The sequence below is a fragment of the Cnephaeus nilssonii genome, assembly GCF_951640355.1.
Source record: "Cnephaeus nilssonii genome assembly, chromosome: 16".
In the NCBI taxonomy this organism is placed as follows: domain Eukaryota; kingdom Metazoa; phylum Chordata; class Mammalia; order Chiroptera; family Vespertilionidae; genus Cnephaeus; species Cnephaeus nilssonii.
Genome location: NC_137087.1, coordinates 19,586,219 through 19,604,410, shown reverse-complemented (window position 1 = coordinate 19,604,410; position 18,192 = coordinate 19,586,219). Strand labels below are relative to the sequence as shown.

General features: G+C 54.8%; 1 protein-coding gene across 1 annotated transcript in view; it reads left to right on the top strand.

The window, feature by feature from the left end:
• The window catches only part of LOC307112525 (cadherin-23-like), a gene marked incomplete at both ends in the record, with an annotated part of 282,465 nt that overhangs the window by 216,260 nt on the left and 48,013 nt on the right, over nt 1-18,192 (top strand). Inside the window, one exon of the mRNA XM_079793252.1 lies at nt 15,185-15,249. Within this exon, the coding sequence (XP_079649378.1) occupies nt 15,185-15,249 (65 nt within the window). The remainder of the gene's footprint in view (nt 1-15,184; nt 15,250-18,192) is intronic.

Sequence of the window (18,192 nt, the reverse complement as noted above, 5' to 3'; positions counted from 1 at the left end):
CGGCTAGGCGGCACTCTCTCCCTTTTAAGGAGACTTCCTGGAAATGCCTTGTACACTTCTACTTTCATCTCATTGGCCAGAACTTAATAGTCATGGCTGTACCTATTTGCAAAGGAAGCTGGGAAGTGTTATGTTTTAGTCAGATAGTGTTATGCCACCTAAAAATCCATTTCTGTTCATTTGAGAAAGGGAGCATGGTTGTTGAGTCTCGGCCAAATAACCTCTCTGAGCCTTAGTTTCCTTTTCTGGAACATGGTGATGATGACAGTTCCTTACAGATTTGTTGTAGGGGTTCAATGAGATAATACATGTGAAGAACTTAGCATAGCACCTGACACAAAGTAAGTGCTAAACAAATAATAGGTATTAATATTAAGTGTCTGGCACCAAACTAAGCCCCTTCTGTGTGTTATCTCATTGAATCTCCACAGTAACCTGGTGAGGTAGAAATTAGCCTCCCTATTTTATAGATGAGAGCACTGAGATTCAGGGAAGTTAGGTGTTCACTAGAGTTTACACCTGTGGAAGGGGCAGAGCTTAGCCATGAATCTTATCTCTAGGATGTCAGAGCTTTCCCTTAACCATGAGGCAATGCAGCCTCCTCATGGAGGCTAACCCCCCCACCCCCCCGAGACCTGATGAAACTGTGGGGCCAAGAGGTATGAGGAGGTGCAGACTGAACCCAAGGCCAGAGCGCCCTCTGCCTGCCCCGCCACCCACAGAAGGGACACCCTGCCCAGGGAGAAACAAGACAAGTGTCTTAGGACCGAAGACCACTGTAGGCGTTTATTGTAACAAGACCTACAAACTTGGGGTTAGAAGATCAAGGCCTTCAATGCACTGAATAAGGGGCCAAGCCCCTTTTTCCTGCGAGCCTCGATTTCTCCATCTGCAAAACGGAGAGAATGCTGCTGAACCCTCTCGCTTTGGGGTGCAAGTATTTATAAATGAGACATGCTGCTCACCTCTTAGTGTGTTTCTCAGTCTGTTAGAACATTTTTACTAATGGGCGAAGGAATGAAAGAAGGAAAGCACATGTCTATGGACGGGGGTAGTTTCCAGGCACCAGTTTCCCAGCATGCCCTCCCCACCTTGTGCTCACACGCAGCATCTAACTATCTCGCCATCAAGCCCTGGGCTGGACTGGCCCAGGCGAGTGAGGGGCTGCGGCTGGTGATTTATAGTTTTTTCGTCAGACTTTGACCTTAATTTCTTCTGTCGTTGTGGGGCTGTAAAATTCATTAGGGACCCTCAGGCGGAGTGATGAAGATGTCAGGTGGGCAATCATGTGGGTATTTAATCTATCAGATGTGTGGCTTGCCATTTAGGGAGACAACAAGAGAATGTGGAATCAATACAGTTCATTAGTGAGTAGCATGTGCCAAGCCAATCAGTGCCCTCCGATGGCAGCAAGCATGGGGGGTGGGGGGTTGCCCCCTGGGCTCCAAGTCACTTTGGAATGAGGATGTGTCCTGGCTCCTGGGTAGGACTAGCCCACACTCAGGTTCCTGCCACCTTCCCACTAGACCTGGAGCTGCCGGTTCCATCCCTCGGGCAGGGGAGAAGAGGGAGGGCGGCAGACTCAAGGTGGTGAGATCCAGTAATGGGGGAGGCGGTCCCAGCCATGGTTTGGCTGCACCCCCAGGGGGTTGATTGGACTGCCTTGTCCTCCTCCTTCCATCTCCTCCACACACAAGGTCCCACTTAACTGAGCCTCAGCCACGGTGTCTGTCCCCACGCCTCTCCGGCACCCTCCCTTTCCCTTCTCCTCTGCTCCCACGTAATCCCAGCTTGATAGCTGCCCCAGAGAGGCCCCGTGCCCTCCTGATTGTGAGTGTCTCATTCACGGCCGGCCAGCCGCCCTCCCTCCTCCTGCGTCCTGGGAAAATGGCTTTCTGCATCCCAGTTTTCTTTGTCTGATGGTCGGATGTGATTTTTTTTTTAAGTCACTCAATTGAGTCTTCCTCAAACCCAAGAGCATGAGAGAATGGACAGTGTTGTGAAAGGGTGAGGAGTGGGATTGGTGTTTTTTTTCTCTTTGTTTTGTGTGTGTGAGTGTCAGACAGACTGGGTGCGGGACTCTGTGCCATGTGCAGCTGCGAGGGCAGGGAGATGCTGCCTGGCTCAGCCTGAGTGCCCGGTGGCCAGCCAGAGGCCTGGGTGTGAGGGGTGGCTCCCGGGCAAGCAGACCCTGAGACAGGCTTCTGGCGCAGGTGGGTGACTTGGAAAGTGACTCCAGGAAACTTAGGAGGGAGTGGGAAGTGAGACAAGGTCACGGAGAGGGCATTGTGAAGCCCGTTACCACCAGGGGGGCTACTGGAGCTCGGTCCCCTGGGAAATGTGGGGGGCGAGGCTGTGCCCGCCCCGGAGTGAGGGCGGCTTCCAAGGACATGGACACCCATCACGCCCACTGCTTCCTGGAGAAAAGAACCCAAGGCTGGGAGAGGCACAGGCGGCCCCTGGCGGTGGCGGTGTTGCCGCACCATGAGGCGGGCGGGGGTGGTGTCAGTGCTCATCTCCTGGAGCGGGAGCGGAGGTGCAATGCGTTCATCCACAGAGATGTCTCAGAATAGGGCCCGCAAGCCAGCGAGGACTAAGCTGTTGTTACCGGCTTTGCATTTATTATCAGCTGGAGCGGCTTCATCTGTAAAATGGGATTGTGCACCTGTCTTGGTGGTTGTCTAAGGACAAATGAGGGACAGATCACGTCAGGTTCCTCACACAGTGCCAGGCCCAAGGTGCCGCTCAGCAAGGAGGTGGTCTGTTATCCCAATTGTCACTGCTCCTGCAGGTTGACACACACACACACACACACACACACACACACACACACACACACACACACACCCTCTCCTCTCAGCAGGGGGCCAGGAGACAACTAGGCAGCTGCCGGCCACCCTGACAGCCTTTGACGTCCCCGTAATTGCTTTCCCACGACGACTTCTTTAAGCACAGCGCTGCTGGCCAGAGCAATTTGCTCCCCATCTATTTTTATTTCCAGGTTTTAAAATAAAATAAAGAGAAACAAAAGGCAGTGGCGGAACCCAAGGACAACCACCGCGGCTGCAATAACAAACAAGCTGGGGCCACACACCTTGCGAGCACCTGTCAGCCGCAATGGGATTCGAGTCCCTCCTCTCCCCTCCGCAGGACTGACACGTTAATGCATGGGCTCAGGCCTGGCTCCTGCCAGAGGGCCCTCCTACAGGCTCAGTGCCTCGCCCCCTTCCTCCCGCCTGGCCGTGGGACAAAGAGAGCAGTTAGCATTGGGAGTGGGAATACTAATACTAGTTTCACTTAGAAATGTGGGCCATGTGCCAGGCCTTGGTCTGAAGCAGCGGTCGCCAACCTTTTGCACCTCATGGACCACCAGTGGTCCGCGGACCACCGGTTGGTGGCTGCTGATCTAAAGCACCTTACATGTAGGGCCTTCTTCAGTCCTCACAGCCATCCCAGTGAGTCAGGTAGCATTGTCAACCCCATTTTACAGAGGAGGAAACTGAGGCTTACAGTGGATGTTACTGTGGTTATTCCTTCTCCTCCTCTTCCTTTGGTCTCTTCTTGTTCCTTCCTCCTCCTCTCCCCTCCTTCGTTTTTCCTCTTCCTTCTCTCCTCTTTATCTCTTCCGCCCTCTTCCCTCTCCACTTTTTTCTCTCTCTCTTCCTCCCTTTCTCCTGTGGTCCGCCCCCCCCCCCCGACCCCTATCATCATCCTCCTGCTGTCCTTTCCTCCCTAGAAGTCCATCTACTCAGGATTTGCAGTTGGCTTGTCACTGGTAGGAAGGACCTCATAAGTCATCATCTATCATCTCCTCATCCATTCATTCAGCCCCTGTTTGTCGAAAGCCTCCAGCACTGGGATCCATGGGGAACAAGCCAGACCCAGTTCCTGCCCTCATAAAGCTTGCCTTCTAGTGGAAGGAGAATAGCCAGTAACATTCTCCCAGATGCTCCTGCCCAAACCATGCTCTCCTCCCAACCACCTCCATCCACCAGCAGCTGCAGCACGTCCCCGACCACCCTGTCCAAGCCCCATCGCTCCTCACCACCGCCTATGCAACTGCAGTGGCCACCTCAGCTCCTAGGTCCTGTTCTGTCCCAGGAGTCTGTTATCCCAGCAGCAGAGCTTGCTTTTACAAATGCAAATACATTAACAAATGTCAAGGAATTCCTGTCTGCTGAGACTCCAGGGGCGGCCAGGCGCCTGCCTCGGGAGATAGGAAGAGCATTCCTGGCAGAGGGAACCTCAGTGCGGGAAGAGCAAGCTTGGCCTGTTAGGGGCCTGAAGACTGAAGGAGGAAGCAGAGGAATGGAGCAGCGGGTTAGCAGAGGAGGTCGAGGCTGCAGAGGCTGGCCCGCGTGAGGCCTCAGGGGCCGTGGCAGGCAGCTGGGATTTTGTCTTAAGTTCTCTGGGAGCTTCTAAGCTGGTGAGTGGTGTCTTGTATTGTCAGGTTCTCCCTCTGGCTCTGGTGGAGGATGGCCTGTTGGTGCCAGGGCCGAGGCAGGTAGACCCAGACCCGTCAGAAGGCTGTGCCACCCTCAGGCCCCGGGCCCAATGTCTTACTCAGAGTCCCACACTGGACGGTAGGGCAGATCCTGGATCAGAACCCAGATCTCCGTGTCCCATTTCGCGAGTATGTTCATGATTCTGCTCTTAGCCACAAATCTTTTTTGAGGACCTTCCTGCCTGGTCTTATACTGTGTATCCCCACACCCTCCCCTCCCCCAAACACTTTTCTAACCCTCAGGGACAGAGTCCAGCAGGAATAGTAACGAGGCTTTTTTTTAAAGATGCCCTAGACACTTTGTTTTTATTAAAGTATAGTTGGCATACAGTGTTGTATTAGTTTCAGGTATATAGCATAGTGATTCTGCATTTATATTCCTTATTATGTGATCACCATGATACGTGTAGTAGCCATCTGTCACTGTACATAGTTATGATGATATTATTGACTATATTCCCTATGCTGTAGATTATATCCCTATGGCTTTTCTTTTTTTCTAACTGGAAGTTTATACCTCTAATTCCCCTTCACCTTTTTCACCCAGCCCCCCTACACCCCTCCCCTTTTGCAACCATGAGTTTAGTCTCTGCATCTATAAGTCTGTTTTATTTGTTCATTTGTTTTGTTTTTTAGATTCCACATATATAAGTGAAATCATATGGCACTTGTCTTTCTCTGTCTGACTAATTTCACTTAACATAGTACCCTCTACGTCTCTCCACGTTGTTACAAACGGCAAGATTTCCTTCTTTCTGATTGTTGAGTAATATTCCACTGCATATATGTACCTCATCTTCTTTATCCACTCATCTGTTGGTGGACACCTAGGCTGCTTCCATATCTGGGCTATTGTAAACAATGCTGCAGTGAACATAGGGGTACATGTGTCTTTTCGAGTTAGTGTTTTTGTTTTCTTTAGATAAATACCCAGAAGTGGAATTGCTGGGTTGTATGTATGGTAGTTCTGTTTCTTTGAGGAATCGCCATACTGTTTTCCATCCGGGCTGCACCAATTTACATTCTCACCAACAGTGCGTGAGGATTCCCTTTTCTCTACGACCTTGCCAGCACTTGTCATTTTTGTTGACTTTTTGACAGTAGCCATTCTGACAGGTGTGCGGTGATGTCTCATTGTGGTTTTGATTTGCATTTCCCTGATGGTTAGTGACGTTGAGCATCTTTTCCATATGTCTGTTGGCCATCTCTATGTCCTCTTTGTAGAAATGTCTGTCCGGATACTCTGCCTATTTTTTTCCGTTGGCACAGATAGCAACGAGGCTTTGACAGAAGTTCCACGGGGTTGGTTGTTGATTGCAGAGAAGACAGGCTTGAGAGAGAACCTGAGGCCCTCTCTGTACTTGGTACCGTAATTGATTAGTAATGTCTGCCATGGGCACGGGTGTCCATCCTGCGTCCACAATGGAACACGAGGGAGGAAAAGGCCCCTTCTCTTTCTCTGCATCCCCCCACCAGCTGGGCCCCCACCCTTCCCTAACTGCCCTCCCACTCAGCTGCTCCACTTTATCATGCGCTCTGAGTCCCCAGCCCGAGCGTCCCTAGCAGTGCCCTCTGTCCTAAGGCCTTCTGCGTGATCGGGGACTGAAAGAAGGACTCAGGGGCTCTCCTGAACGTACCTTTCTTCCTGAGCTCCCCAGCCTCCCCACGATCTCTCCTGCACGCTATCATTCACTTCCTGGTACCCTGCCCACCCGGAATACTCACCCTCTCATCTCCTACAAAGGATATCCCCATCACTGTCTCCCCTCCTCCCAGTTGTGTGACCATCCCCCTGGCCCGGGGACCCACAAGCAGTAGCTTCCCGCCGAACTTACCTCTGCCCCTAACACCCACCATGCCCTCACCCATCATCCCTGGCTTCCTTCTCAGATTAGAGATGACAGGGGAAATTGAGTCACCAAGCATCTCCCTAGAAGTGCAGGGCACACTAGATGATATTTCCCAGCCATTAGCTTTTACCTCTTATCCCTGAGAAAAGCAGAAATCCTCACCCACTGCACACGGGAGGAAGTGTGGGAACAGGGGAGAGGACCAGGCCTCAGGGGCCTAATCAGGACGAATGGATGTCACCCCAGCCTCTGGCTTCCGAGTTCCTCCAGCAGAGTCCCTCCTGCCTCCCGCCGGCCACCTCAGTCCCCTGAGCTTGCAAGAGCGCACTTACTCTCACGTAGTTTAAGGAGTTATTTAGAGGGGCTCAGCAGATGACGAATGTGCAAAGCGTTACCGGCAAAGCACCGGTGCTCCATGGAGCTGTTTAAAAATGCATTCTCCCATGTAAATTTCTGCTCCATCAATCCTTATGACATGTCAAACATTGCTATTGTTTCCTGAACAAATTGTACCGCGTGCCCTTCTCTGCAGATCGGTGCATGGGAGCAGAACTGCTCACCGCGCCCGCAGCTGCCTGCATCGCTGGGACCCAGGGCTCCTGGGGAGGCAGCTGGGCCCGCCTTGCTTCAGAGCAGAAGCCCCGGGCAGGGTGTCCGGGTGTGCGTGACAAGGGCTCTGGTGGGGATGATTGAGTGTGTGCCTGCCAGTTGCCGGCCTGCGGGAGCGGCACACAGGTGGCCGGGGAGGGGATGTGGAGGAGCCACAGGGGCTGAGATGGGGGGTTGGGGTTGCTTGAGATGGAGGGAGGGGTGTCTGTGTGTGGTGTGTAGCAGGATGGGGTCCACCTGAGCCAGGCACAGAAAGTAAAAGAGAAGGTTTCTATAACAATATGTGGAAACAAGGAGGTATTGGGGGCTGCCTGAGACAAAGAGAGGAAGAGAGAAAATGTGTGCTTGTGTGTGTGCGTGCACATATGTGTGCATGTATGTGTATGGAGAGAGAGAGAGGTAGGGAAGTGTGAGGACATGGGAAGGAAGAAGACAAGCTATAAAGAAGGGTTGAGAATGTTTAAAAATGTGAGAGAGGAGGGTGTCTGTCCCAGGGAAGGATCTACAAGATCAGAGAGCAGCGGTGTCCATGAGCCAGGGTTGGAGAGAGATGTGGGAGAAGGCCAGAGCAGGCGGGAATCAGTGGGTGGATAAGGCCCAAACTCGCAGATGGGCATCTGCAAGGCCATGATGAGGGACCGCTGTGAGGTGCAGGGTTACATGGGGGCAGTGTGTGGGCAAGGCAGGTACCCTATAAGGGTGCCCTCAGTCCAGGGCCAATGAATGGAAGAGGGTGAGAGAGTGGCCATTCATTGTGAAAACAGAGGGGCTCTTGGGAAGGGACCAAGAGACAGGAGGCCCTGACCACTGTTGAAAGGAGGGCCCCTGGGAGTGGGCATGAGCTATCAGGATGAGCATCAGAGGGCAGGGAGCTGGGCTGGGCAGAGAGCCCTGGCATACAAGTTAAAGGGAGAGCTACCTCCAGAGGGTGCTGGGTCAGGAGGGCACCCTCAGCCAGCCAGGCTGCCCTAGCTTCACCAGATGACAGCCTCCCCTGGTCTAGGCCCTGAGCCTGGAAGGGGGGCCCTTCTTTGAAGACCAAGGGTCTTGGCCTAGGGCCTGCATCCAGGGAAACCACAGCCAGAGACCCCTGCCGCCTCTGCAGTTGGGCACTGGTGTTGGAGCCCGCCCTCTCTGTGCAGAGGCTGGGAGAAGAGCCACTGTGGCCAGGAGAAGACTGTCTGTGGGGTGCGTCTGGCTTCTACAGGGGGAGGACAGTGACCTGGGAGGAGCACCCTGGGTCCCAGGGCTGAGCTCTCATACTGGAGAGAGCTGCCTCAACCCCCGCCCCACCCACAGGGGCGCAGGAGAAGGGAATGGTAATGCGCACCCTCTTGCAGTCGATGTGTTGAGCTCACATCCCGACCCTGTGGCGGTTTGACCTTGGGCAGGTTGATTGACCTCTCTGAGCCTAGTTTCTCTATCTGTGAAATGGGGATAGTGTTAGTACGGAAGGCTGTTGGGAAGATGACATGGAATAAAGCATGAGAAATGCTGGGCACAGCGCCTGGCACATAGCAGGTGCTTAAAGGGAAACGGCAGGGGGCACCGTTTGACGGCCAGGGGAATGCTGGTACCCCTCCCCATCTGACAGCCAGGGGAATGCTGGGCCTTTATGACTCAGGCCTGGCCATTCTGGGGATTTGACTAGTCCCCCACTGCAGGTTCACCTTGTCTTAACCTTTAGAATTTCCCCCCCGTGTGTATTTATTTTTTTCCTTTTTGTCAGCAGGAGAAAATTACAGTTCTGCCGGCATTGTCCATCACAGAAATAAGCACTTGCCGATGCAATTATAAAGGCCCAAATGAGGGAATTAGTTTTGCTGGTAAGGCCAGTGTGGGGAGGAATCAGAAAAGACGCCTTATAAATCAGGCCCTGGCAGCAGCCAGTCCTGGACCCCTCTCCCAGGTGTTGACCACGGGGATAGATGCTGACCTGCTGGCCCGTCGTCCTGGGCTGCAGACGCACCTGCTAGGGCCGGCTGGTGGGGGGAAGCAGAGACTTTCTGAGCCCCCTCCAGGCCTCGGGAGCTGCAGGAGGCCAGCTCTTACCAAACGCTACCTGGGCTTCTCGGTGTCCAGCCAGTGACTGGGCAGTAGACCCAAATGCACTTGACCGAGGGGAGCTCTTCTCCAGGACTGACCCATCTCAACCAGCACCCCAGTCACCTGCCAGCCCATTTTCTGCTGTATTTTTCTCACAGATTCGACCACTGTCTGTCTGGAATTGTAATTTAGTTACTTCTCTCCTCCATTGTCTCCCTTTCCGATGGTAAGGCTCATTCAGGCAAGAGCGTTATCATGCTCATGGCTGTGACTTCAGTGCCTGGCACAGCCGCTGGCACATCGGAGAACCTCAGAAAATATTTGCTGAATGTGTGACTGAGCGAGAGTCTGGCCCCTGTCTTCCTGAAAGTTTTCTCCATGGTGTTCCAATACCTTCCATCTGCCCCTGCAGACCCGCCCTGCCCTCCTCACCCACTCTGCTTGTGCCCCATAGGCGACTGCCTGGGCCACTCAGTGAGTCCCTGCCCTCCGTCTGCCGCTAAGGCTTGGCCAGGAGGGAGCTTGGAGGGGAGCTCTGAGCTTGGGGGACTTGTTGGAGAGGCTTTGTGAACCCCAGCCACGCGCCCTGGGCAACGGAGCAGCCCCACTCTGGCTGCTCGGTGCCCACCGTGGTGTCTGCTGATGGGGGCTCAGCCGCCAGGAGGACCATCAGGCTGGCACTCCGTGGCTGACCAGGGACATTCCAGATCTTACTAGATTTGGCAAAGATTTTGAGCCGCGTGCCTGAGCCCAGTGCCGGGCACAAGGGAGGATACAAAAAGGAGTTGGGAATAGGCTTCTCTGCAAGGGGAGGGAACAGCATACGCAGGCAGCTTTCAGCAATAGCAGATCGTGCTGCGTGTTCCAGAAAAGGTACCGCGAGGGGCTCCGCGTAAGAACAGGGAGCCGTCAGGAGCTTGGACAGCATTTGGGGGAGGTGGGGGGAGGAGCTTGGACAGCAGTTCCGGCATGAAGGGATGGCGCAACCAGGCAATGAAAGAAGAGTCTGGGTGCATTGGAGAGAAGTGAGTGCAAGACCACCAAGGCCAGTGGGCTGTGCAGCGCCTGGACACCAGGTGCTGGTCTGGGATCAGCTCAGCAGCGGTGGGAGCACTGAAGGTTTTAGCTAGTGGTTTTGACTTCTTGCCCTGGGCCGCCTCTGAGAGTCTTGGCAAGTAGTGCGACATACCAGTGTGCAACCGTGGGTGAGACTCCAGCCCTGGGAGGGCAGTAGCGGGCACAGAGGCACCAGCGGGAGGGCCTGCAGCCCACTTGAGGTGCTTACCTGAACCTGGTTTGTCATTTCTTAGAGTCGCCGGGCACAGTATGGGAGCCACCCAGCCTGCCAGCTGCCCCGCCCCCCTTCCCCTACCCTGGTAGCCACCTGACTGGCCCGCAAGAGCCTGGAGGCCACCCTGCCAGGAGATGGACTGCTTATCCTGGAACATGGCGGGAGGGCAAAGGTGTTCATGACACGGGAAGGACATCTGTTCTCTGTGCACAGGCCCCTGGCCACTCCTCAAACCCTCCTTCCTGAAGTGGGCACGAGGGCCACTGTCTGTCTGGCACTTGATTTGTCTGTTGGTCTTTCCGTTGCTCAGGACTATAGCCAGCCTTGGGAAGGAGGTTGTTTTAAAAAGTGCCATGGCACCCTGTGTGGGGCTGGGGTGGAGCCTGTCACTGGCCCCGACAGCGCCCACTACTGGGCCAGCTGGCATTGCAGAGCTGCTGAGGCCTCTGCCATGGGGCTGCCTTGGGCTCCATCCCACAGTGCTGGTTGGTTTAAAACAGTGGTCGGCAAACTGCGGCTCGAGAGCCTCGGCTTGCCGCTCTGTTGACTAATGAGTTTGCCGACCACTGGGATAGTGGCTTAATCACAAGGAACAACAACAGCCTGTAATTATTGGAATCGAGAGTCTAGGTCAGTGGTCGGCAAACTCATTAGTCAACAGAGCCGCAAACCACGGCTCTCGAGCTGCATGTGGCTCGCAAGCCGCAGTTTGCTGACCACTGGTTTAAAACAAAGGGAGCTGGAGGCTATCAGTCATGAGATTTGGGCAAGTTACTTAACATCATCGTCCCTGTGTTTGTCAAAGGCAGAGAGCAGGCATATAGTCCTCTCCTCATAGGGGTGTGGTCCAAACTGAGCAATGTACACATTAATGCTATTAGGTAGGTGTGGATGCCAATGTAGTGACAGATGACAGAGCTACCGGGAGCTTTCCTGAGCTGCTTTTATGTCCAGGCCCCTGACCCCCCTCGCTGCCCCACTCTCAGGGAGCCACAGCTTAGCAGGGTGAGAAACACATCAGCTCACAGCTTCAGCTCCCAAGTGCAGTCAGGGCTGGGAATATTGCAGAGCCCGAAACCAACCTTGAGTCGGGGAAGCCAGGAGCGGGTAAGCCAGGCTGAGGGAGGAAGCAGTCTACGGAGATGGGGCAGATCCAGGCAGGTGCCAGAGCCAGCCAGGTCCAGCCTGGGTCCGAGATGAGGCTGCAGCCCACAGCAAAGGCTGGAGTACGGGGCTGGGAGGCAGGCAGAAGAGGAGGGACTGCCCCCTGAGGGCACCAGGGAGGACTGCCGAGTGGTTGGATTTGCCGCCTCCTCCCGGGCACGGGGAGCAGGGCCCCTCACCCGGCCCCACCGCAGCCTGGCACTGGCCTAGGGAGGCCCTCTCTGCTGGCTGCCCCCACCCTGGCAGGGGCACAGATGCAGTTTTCCATCTTATTATTCTGCTTCATGCATTTGAAAAATGGAAGTTCTCCCTCTCCCCTTCACCACGCATACATATTTCATACGGTCATTAGACAGTGGCACTAAAGGACTCACAAATCTTCCTGGTCAGCATAGCGGCCTGAGCGGGCGGCAAGAGGCCCCCAGGGAAAGGGGTCATTGTGTGAGCCATGGCTGTGCCCGGCCCACCTGGGGGGGGGGGCGCAGGAGAATGGCAGCCACCTCTGCCTGAGAGAGGACAGTTCTATCTGTCCCCAGGGGCTCAACACTTAATCTCCCTCCGCCTCAGCTGCTCCAGGCGCCAGGGCGAAGGGTACTGTACAAGGGGACCTTGGGGGTCCTTCCCACCCTGACAGTCCAAGTGCCAATCTGGAGGGCACCCAGGGTCCCGGCGTGGCTTTCCGGTGCCCCAGGCCCCTCACTTCCTGCACGAGCCCAGCCCTCTCTACCTCCCCGATCCCCTTCGTGCTTCCTGGCCACTCTCTCTGCCTTTCCCTGGTCCCCTTCTCTTCACCCTCCCTGCTCCATGCCCTCTCTTTCCCTTTGACCCCACTCTCCTCCTTGTCTTTGCCCCCATCTCTCCACCAACTCCCTTCCCCTCACCCCTCGCTTCTCACTAGTATTTATTCACTCATTTCCCAGCATCGTGAAGCGCTGCTATGTGCAGGCATTGTCCGTGCTGGAAGGTGAGCCTGGCAGCTGTGGCCCTGACCTCATGGCCACAGACACTTTCCTTGGACAAATGAGGATGCTGAGGCCCCTGGGGTTGCTGTTTGGTCACACGGTGACCTGGGCTGTTGACACTGGCCTGGAACGGGGCTGTCTGCAGCACATTGACCCCCCCGGCATGGGCTCGATGGCAGCTGGCCAGCTGTTCCCCAGGCCAAGCTGCAGCGATTCTGGTCTAATAATAGCAAACATGGTGAGGGTTATATGTCAGTGGCATGAACGGGAACGTGGGCTCCTCCCCTCCCTGCTCCTCTCGTCCCTGGAAGGGGAGGAGAGAGGCCGGCTTATTGGGAGGAGCATTGGTCTCCTCTTGCCTGGAATAACCTCTGCTTCTGAGGGCCAGCTCTCCGCTTGGGTTCGAAGCAGTAACACACCCAAACGCAGAGCACGGCAAGGCGGCCCTGGGTGCAAATCCTTGCTCCGCTCCCTTTTAGAGCTGTGAAGCCTTGGGTGAGCCGTTTGCCTTCTCTGAGCCTCGATCTCCCTGTCTGTAATAGGGCTGTCATGAAGATAAAATATATAATAAGTGTAAGGTGCTCAGTAAGCAGCAATGTCAAGAGGCATGGCCGAGGGCACCGGGGGAAGGGTGTATCAAGGAATCAGTCCTGGGTTGGAGGGTGGGGTACATAGCTCAGCACCTTCCTTTTCACATATCTGGTACGTATCCCCCGAGGACCTGTGATGTCCTCGGAGCCCGGCTGGGGCAGTGGAGGGACAGGGGTCTGCACACAGTCTCCTGGGACACAAACAGCGGGGACACTGGGAGGAAATGGGGCACAAGAAGCAATCCTTTCACAAGCATACATCTATCAAATCATCACATTGTACACCTTAGATATATTGGAATTGGCCCATTATACCCCAAAGCTAAAAAATTATAATAGGAAAATGTATTGAAAAATATTTTTAGCAGCTGAACTCTATCAATGATGACCCTACAGAGAAGCCCTGAGTGTAAAACAGATGTAAGTGGAACCAAGGTCAATCCAAGGTCAATCCATTGTTCCCTCCTGGCATCCTGTGGCGGACAGCGGTTTACCCAGCTACAGGGCAGTGGCCTGGGAAGGGAACAGAGTCACAGTGTATAAGTGACCATTGAATGAGTGAGTGAATTGTGCTATTTAGCCTGCACTGTGGACTGTCCATGCCAGGGACACTGCAGACGCCAAGAGGTCCCAGCCACAAAAGCCAAACTGCCTCTGGAACTGCCCTCATCCTGGAGAAGGGAGGAGATGGAGGCAGCCTCCCTCAGCTGCCCTGAAGGAAGGAACCCCCGGCTGGAAGTGGGGACTCCAGCTTCTGCCCCACTCTGCTTGTAACCTGCTCTTGTCCTGGAGAGGTGACAGGTTTCCTCTGGGCCTCACTGGGCCTGGGCCTCAGTTTTGTGATCTGTGAGATGGGTGGGAATGTCTGTCTTTCTCATCACGTTGTGAGGATAAGCATGGATGGTCTTTGAAAATGGGAAAGGTATGATAGCACAGGCTGGCGGTGGTCACCATTCTCGCCCTTGTCATCAGCACGAGGCGCGCCTCTCTCCCTCCAGGCTCTCTCGACCACCCGTGATAGAAAGCTGTAGGATCAGCCTGGGTAAAACAGGCCTTGTTGGACTCACAGACCAAACTGCGGCGGGAAGGGATGTCAGCTCCAGGACCCGAGAAGTGCCAGGACCCAGCCCCTGGCTTCCGGCTCTCCCCTGGGGGCACCTGCATCCTCCCCACCCACCCAGCCGCCCCCACTTCACTCTGGTCCAGCTTCACTGCTTCAGAGGAAAACGTCTACCCCCGGCAACCATCAAAAGAATTCCAGGGGGGGAAAAACAACACAAAAAGCCCTGACCAGTTTGGCTCAGTGGATAAAGCGTCGGCCTGTGGACTGAATGGTCCCAGGTTCGATTCTGGTCAAAGGCATGTACCTTGGTTGCGGGCACATCCCCAGTAGTGTGTGTGCAGGAGGCAGCTGAATCGATATTTCTCTCTCATCGATATTTCTGACTATCCCTCTCCCTCTCCCTTTTTCTCCATAAAAAATCAATAAGTATATGTTTAAAAAAAAATCCCAGGGAAGGATTCTGACTGCCCAGCTGCAGTCGGGGGCCACTCCCAGTCCAGTCCTGTGGTCATGGGCAGAGCAGGCAGCTCCCACTCGGACCGCTTGTTCAGGCAGAGAGAGGTGCCGGAGGAGATGGGGGGGGGGGAGAGCGGGGGGGAAGCAGGGTGTTTGCAGTGGAAGAGGTTGACAGTCAGATGACAGTTGGCCCTCTGCCTGCGATGGATTATTCCTGGGGTTCAAGAAGGGGCACCAGAAATGCCCTGAGGTGCCTCCTTCCCTGGGCAGCACATCTGACTTGGCGTCTTTAGAGACGGGAGAATAACTGGGAGAATCCAGCAGAGGCTGAACTCCCCTCCCCCTTCATTTGTGATATTTCTCAAACTCATAGGTTATGACACCAAGCCCCCGAGATCTGCAAAGATTAAGCCTGCCCGGCCTGCCATGAGGCAGGAGGGGTGGTTTCACGAAGTTAGAGGTTCCGGTAAAAGATCGAGCTTCTAGAACCCTGCTCTCGCGTACGCGTTTAAATAGCTGCTTGTGACTGGGGCAACCACATTGAGCTTCGGGGCTCTAGAAAGCCTGGCGTGGGCCAGAGGAGCCGTGCGGGAGGACCACGGGCTCAGCCGGGCCTGGCAGTGACGACTTCTTGTTCTCACCTTTGCAGGCAACGGACAATGACGTGGGCACCTTCGGGGAAGTCAACTACTTCTTCAGCGATGACCCGGACCGGTGAGACCCTGCCCAGCTCCTTCCCAGTGGGCCTCCGCCACCCCTGTGGTCGGGAAACTTCCCAGTGCCCGGGAGGGCCAGGACCCATGGCTAGCGCCCGGGCGGGGAGGGGGAACCCCAGGGCACTCCTGCCAGCTTGACGCTGACGTGGTACAGTCCCGCTCCAGCCCCCTCAGGTCTCTGGGGCAGTTTCTCTGACCTCAAAGGTAGTGTTTCAAAGCGTTGGCAGCAGTTTCAAAGCTCCTGAGAGCACGGCGGCGGCAGCAGCATTTTAGAAGCCCTTACGGTGTGTCAGGGACTTGGCCAAGGGCTTCGCACGCGTTTTCTGATGTAATTCTCAAAACTAAATGCTGGAGGAGCTCGGTGCTCGGCACTCCTATCATCCCACTTTACGGATGAGGAAACCGCAGCCCAGAGAGGCTAAGTCACTTACTCAGAGTCTGCAGCTGGGCAAGTGCACGGCACGTAGGGCCAGGCCTCGCGTGTGGTCTCACCACGGAGGCACAGCCTCCAGCAGGGGGTACGGGGGGGGGGGGGGCGGGCTTAGGATGTGCTGCAGCCATTAGGCAGGTGCCCGCCTCACCGCCCAACCCACGCCAGCCTCGCCCTGTCACCCGCCATGCTTCTGGGCATTTCTCTCCCTTGTCTTCGGTTAAGCTGAGCCGGGAGAAGCTCTCATTTTTAACGTGATCGAAAGCCAAGTTGAATTCAGAGGGCAGGTCTGGTTCTGAACCCGAAGTGTCTGATGCATCAGGAAGCCCAACAGGATGAGGGCAGCGCTGGCTGTCAGCCTGGATTACGGCCCTGACTGTCTGTAAATGACCAGAAGAGACAGATTATTGGGTGCATTCCAGCCGTTCTCTGCCACTGAGATGGGGCCTCAAAATGGGAGGAAGGAGTGAGCAGCGGGACAGATGCACAGGGCACCCCGTCCCTCAGGGATCTGTGTTCAGGGGGCCTTGTCCTGGTCATCTTGGGTTTCCTCATCTCCCATCTTCTGGGCCAGGGCTTTCCTGGCCTCAGAGCTGGGATCTTCCAGGCCTGGTGGCTGGCAGCGTGGAACAGGTCAGGGCACACAGGTGTCAACTGAGGACTCCCGGGGGCACCTGAGGGGTGTTGAGAGGAGCCAGGTAGACCTTGTTCCTCCCCAGTAGACATTTGTGAGTCTCAGTCCCTCGAGCAGAAGACGAGGGGTAACTCCTGAGAGAGGACCAAACACACTGTCCTGGCTGGGTGTTTAAAACATTTTGGTTCAACACCATCTGGATGGCAAAATTCGTTTCATTGCCCAGATATTTGTGTTTATCCTATATAATAAAAGCCTAGGTGGCATCACACGATGTCGTCACAAAATTGTCGCCGTGACATCGTCACAAGATGGCCACCACAAGATGGCCATCAGGGGAGGGAAGTTGGGGGCAACCAGGACTGCAGGGGAGGGCAATTGGGGGCGACTGGGCCAGCAGGGGAGGGAAGTTGAGGGCAACCAGGCCTGCAGGGGAGAGCAATTGGGGGCAACCGGGCCAGCAGAGGAGGGCAATTGGGGGCCATCGGGCCAGCAGGGAAGGGCAGTTGTGGGTGATCGGGATGGCAGAGGAGGGCAGTTGGGGGTGATCAGGCCAGCAGGGGAGCAGTCAGGCATCAATCAGGCTGGCAGGGGAGCAGTTAGGGGGTGATCAGGCTGGCAGGCAAGTGATTAGGAGCCAGTGATCCTGAATTGTGAGAGGGATGTCTGATCGGGCCAAAACCGGCAGTCAGATATCCCCTGAGGGGTCCCAGATTAGAAAGGATGCAGACCGGGCTGAGGGACACACATCCCCCATGCGCGAATTTCGTGCACCAGGCCTCTAGTTGAGATATAATTGGCATAAATATTGTATTTGTTTCAGGTGCACAGCATAATGATTTATACTTCTGTGTATTGTGAAATGATCACTACAATAAGTCTAGTTCACATTTGTGAACATATATAGTTATCAATTTTTTTCTTGAGGTGAGAACTTTTAAGATCTACTCTCTTAGCAACTTTGGAATATGCAACACAATATTATTAACTACTAGAGGCCCGGTGCATGAAAATTCATGCACTGGAAGCGGGGTCCCTCAGCCCGGCCTGCCCCCTCTCACAGTCCGGGAGCCCTCAGGGGCAGGAGGCGACCCAATGATCAGGGCAAGGTGACACCCCATCACACCTCTGCTGCTGCCACTGCTGGCAGCACAAGCCTCGGCCAGCCCTGGTTACCTGAGCCTCGGGCAGCCCTGAGCGGCTGGGCAGACACCATCCAAGGCTTGCCTGCATCTTGGGCCAGCCCTGGGCGGCTGAGGGGGCTGAGGAGACTGGGGGACTCCGGAGGTAGGCGCGTGGAGTGGCCAGACCCACCTGGGGGCGGGCCTGGCCGTGCCGTGCTCCTGCTGCTCTGGCAGGGCTGAGGGGACTGGGCACCGTCATCTTGTGGCTGTGGGCACCGCCACCTTTGAGGGCGTGGCAGTCAATTAGCATATTCCCTCCTTATTGGCTGTGGGCGCTGCCATCTTTGTGAGGGCATGATGGTCATTAGCATATTCCCTCTTTATTAGATAGGATAGTCATTGCATATACATTGCTCTACATTGCATCCCCATGGTTTATTTATTTTAAAACTGGAAGTTTGTGCCTTTTGACAGTGGTTCAGTTTTATTCTTCTGCATGTGGCTGTCCAGTTTCCCCAACACTATTTTTTGAAGAGACTACCCTTTCTTCATTGTGCATTCTCGGCTTCTTTGTCATAAACTAATTGACCACTTATGTGTGGATTTATTTCTGGACTCTATTCTGTTCCATTGATCTGCATGTCTGTTTTTATGCCAATATCATACTGTATTGATTACTATGACTTTGTAATATAGTTTGAACTCAGGGGGCATGATGCCTCCAGCTTCGTTGTTCTTTCTCAAGATTGCTTT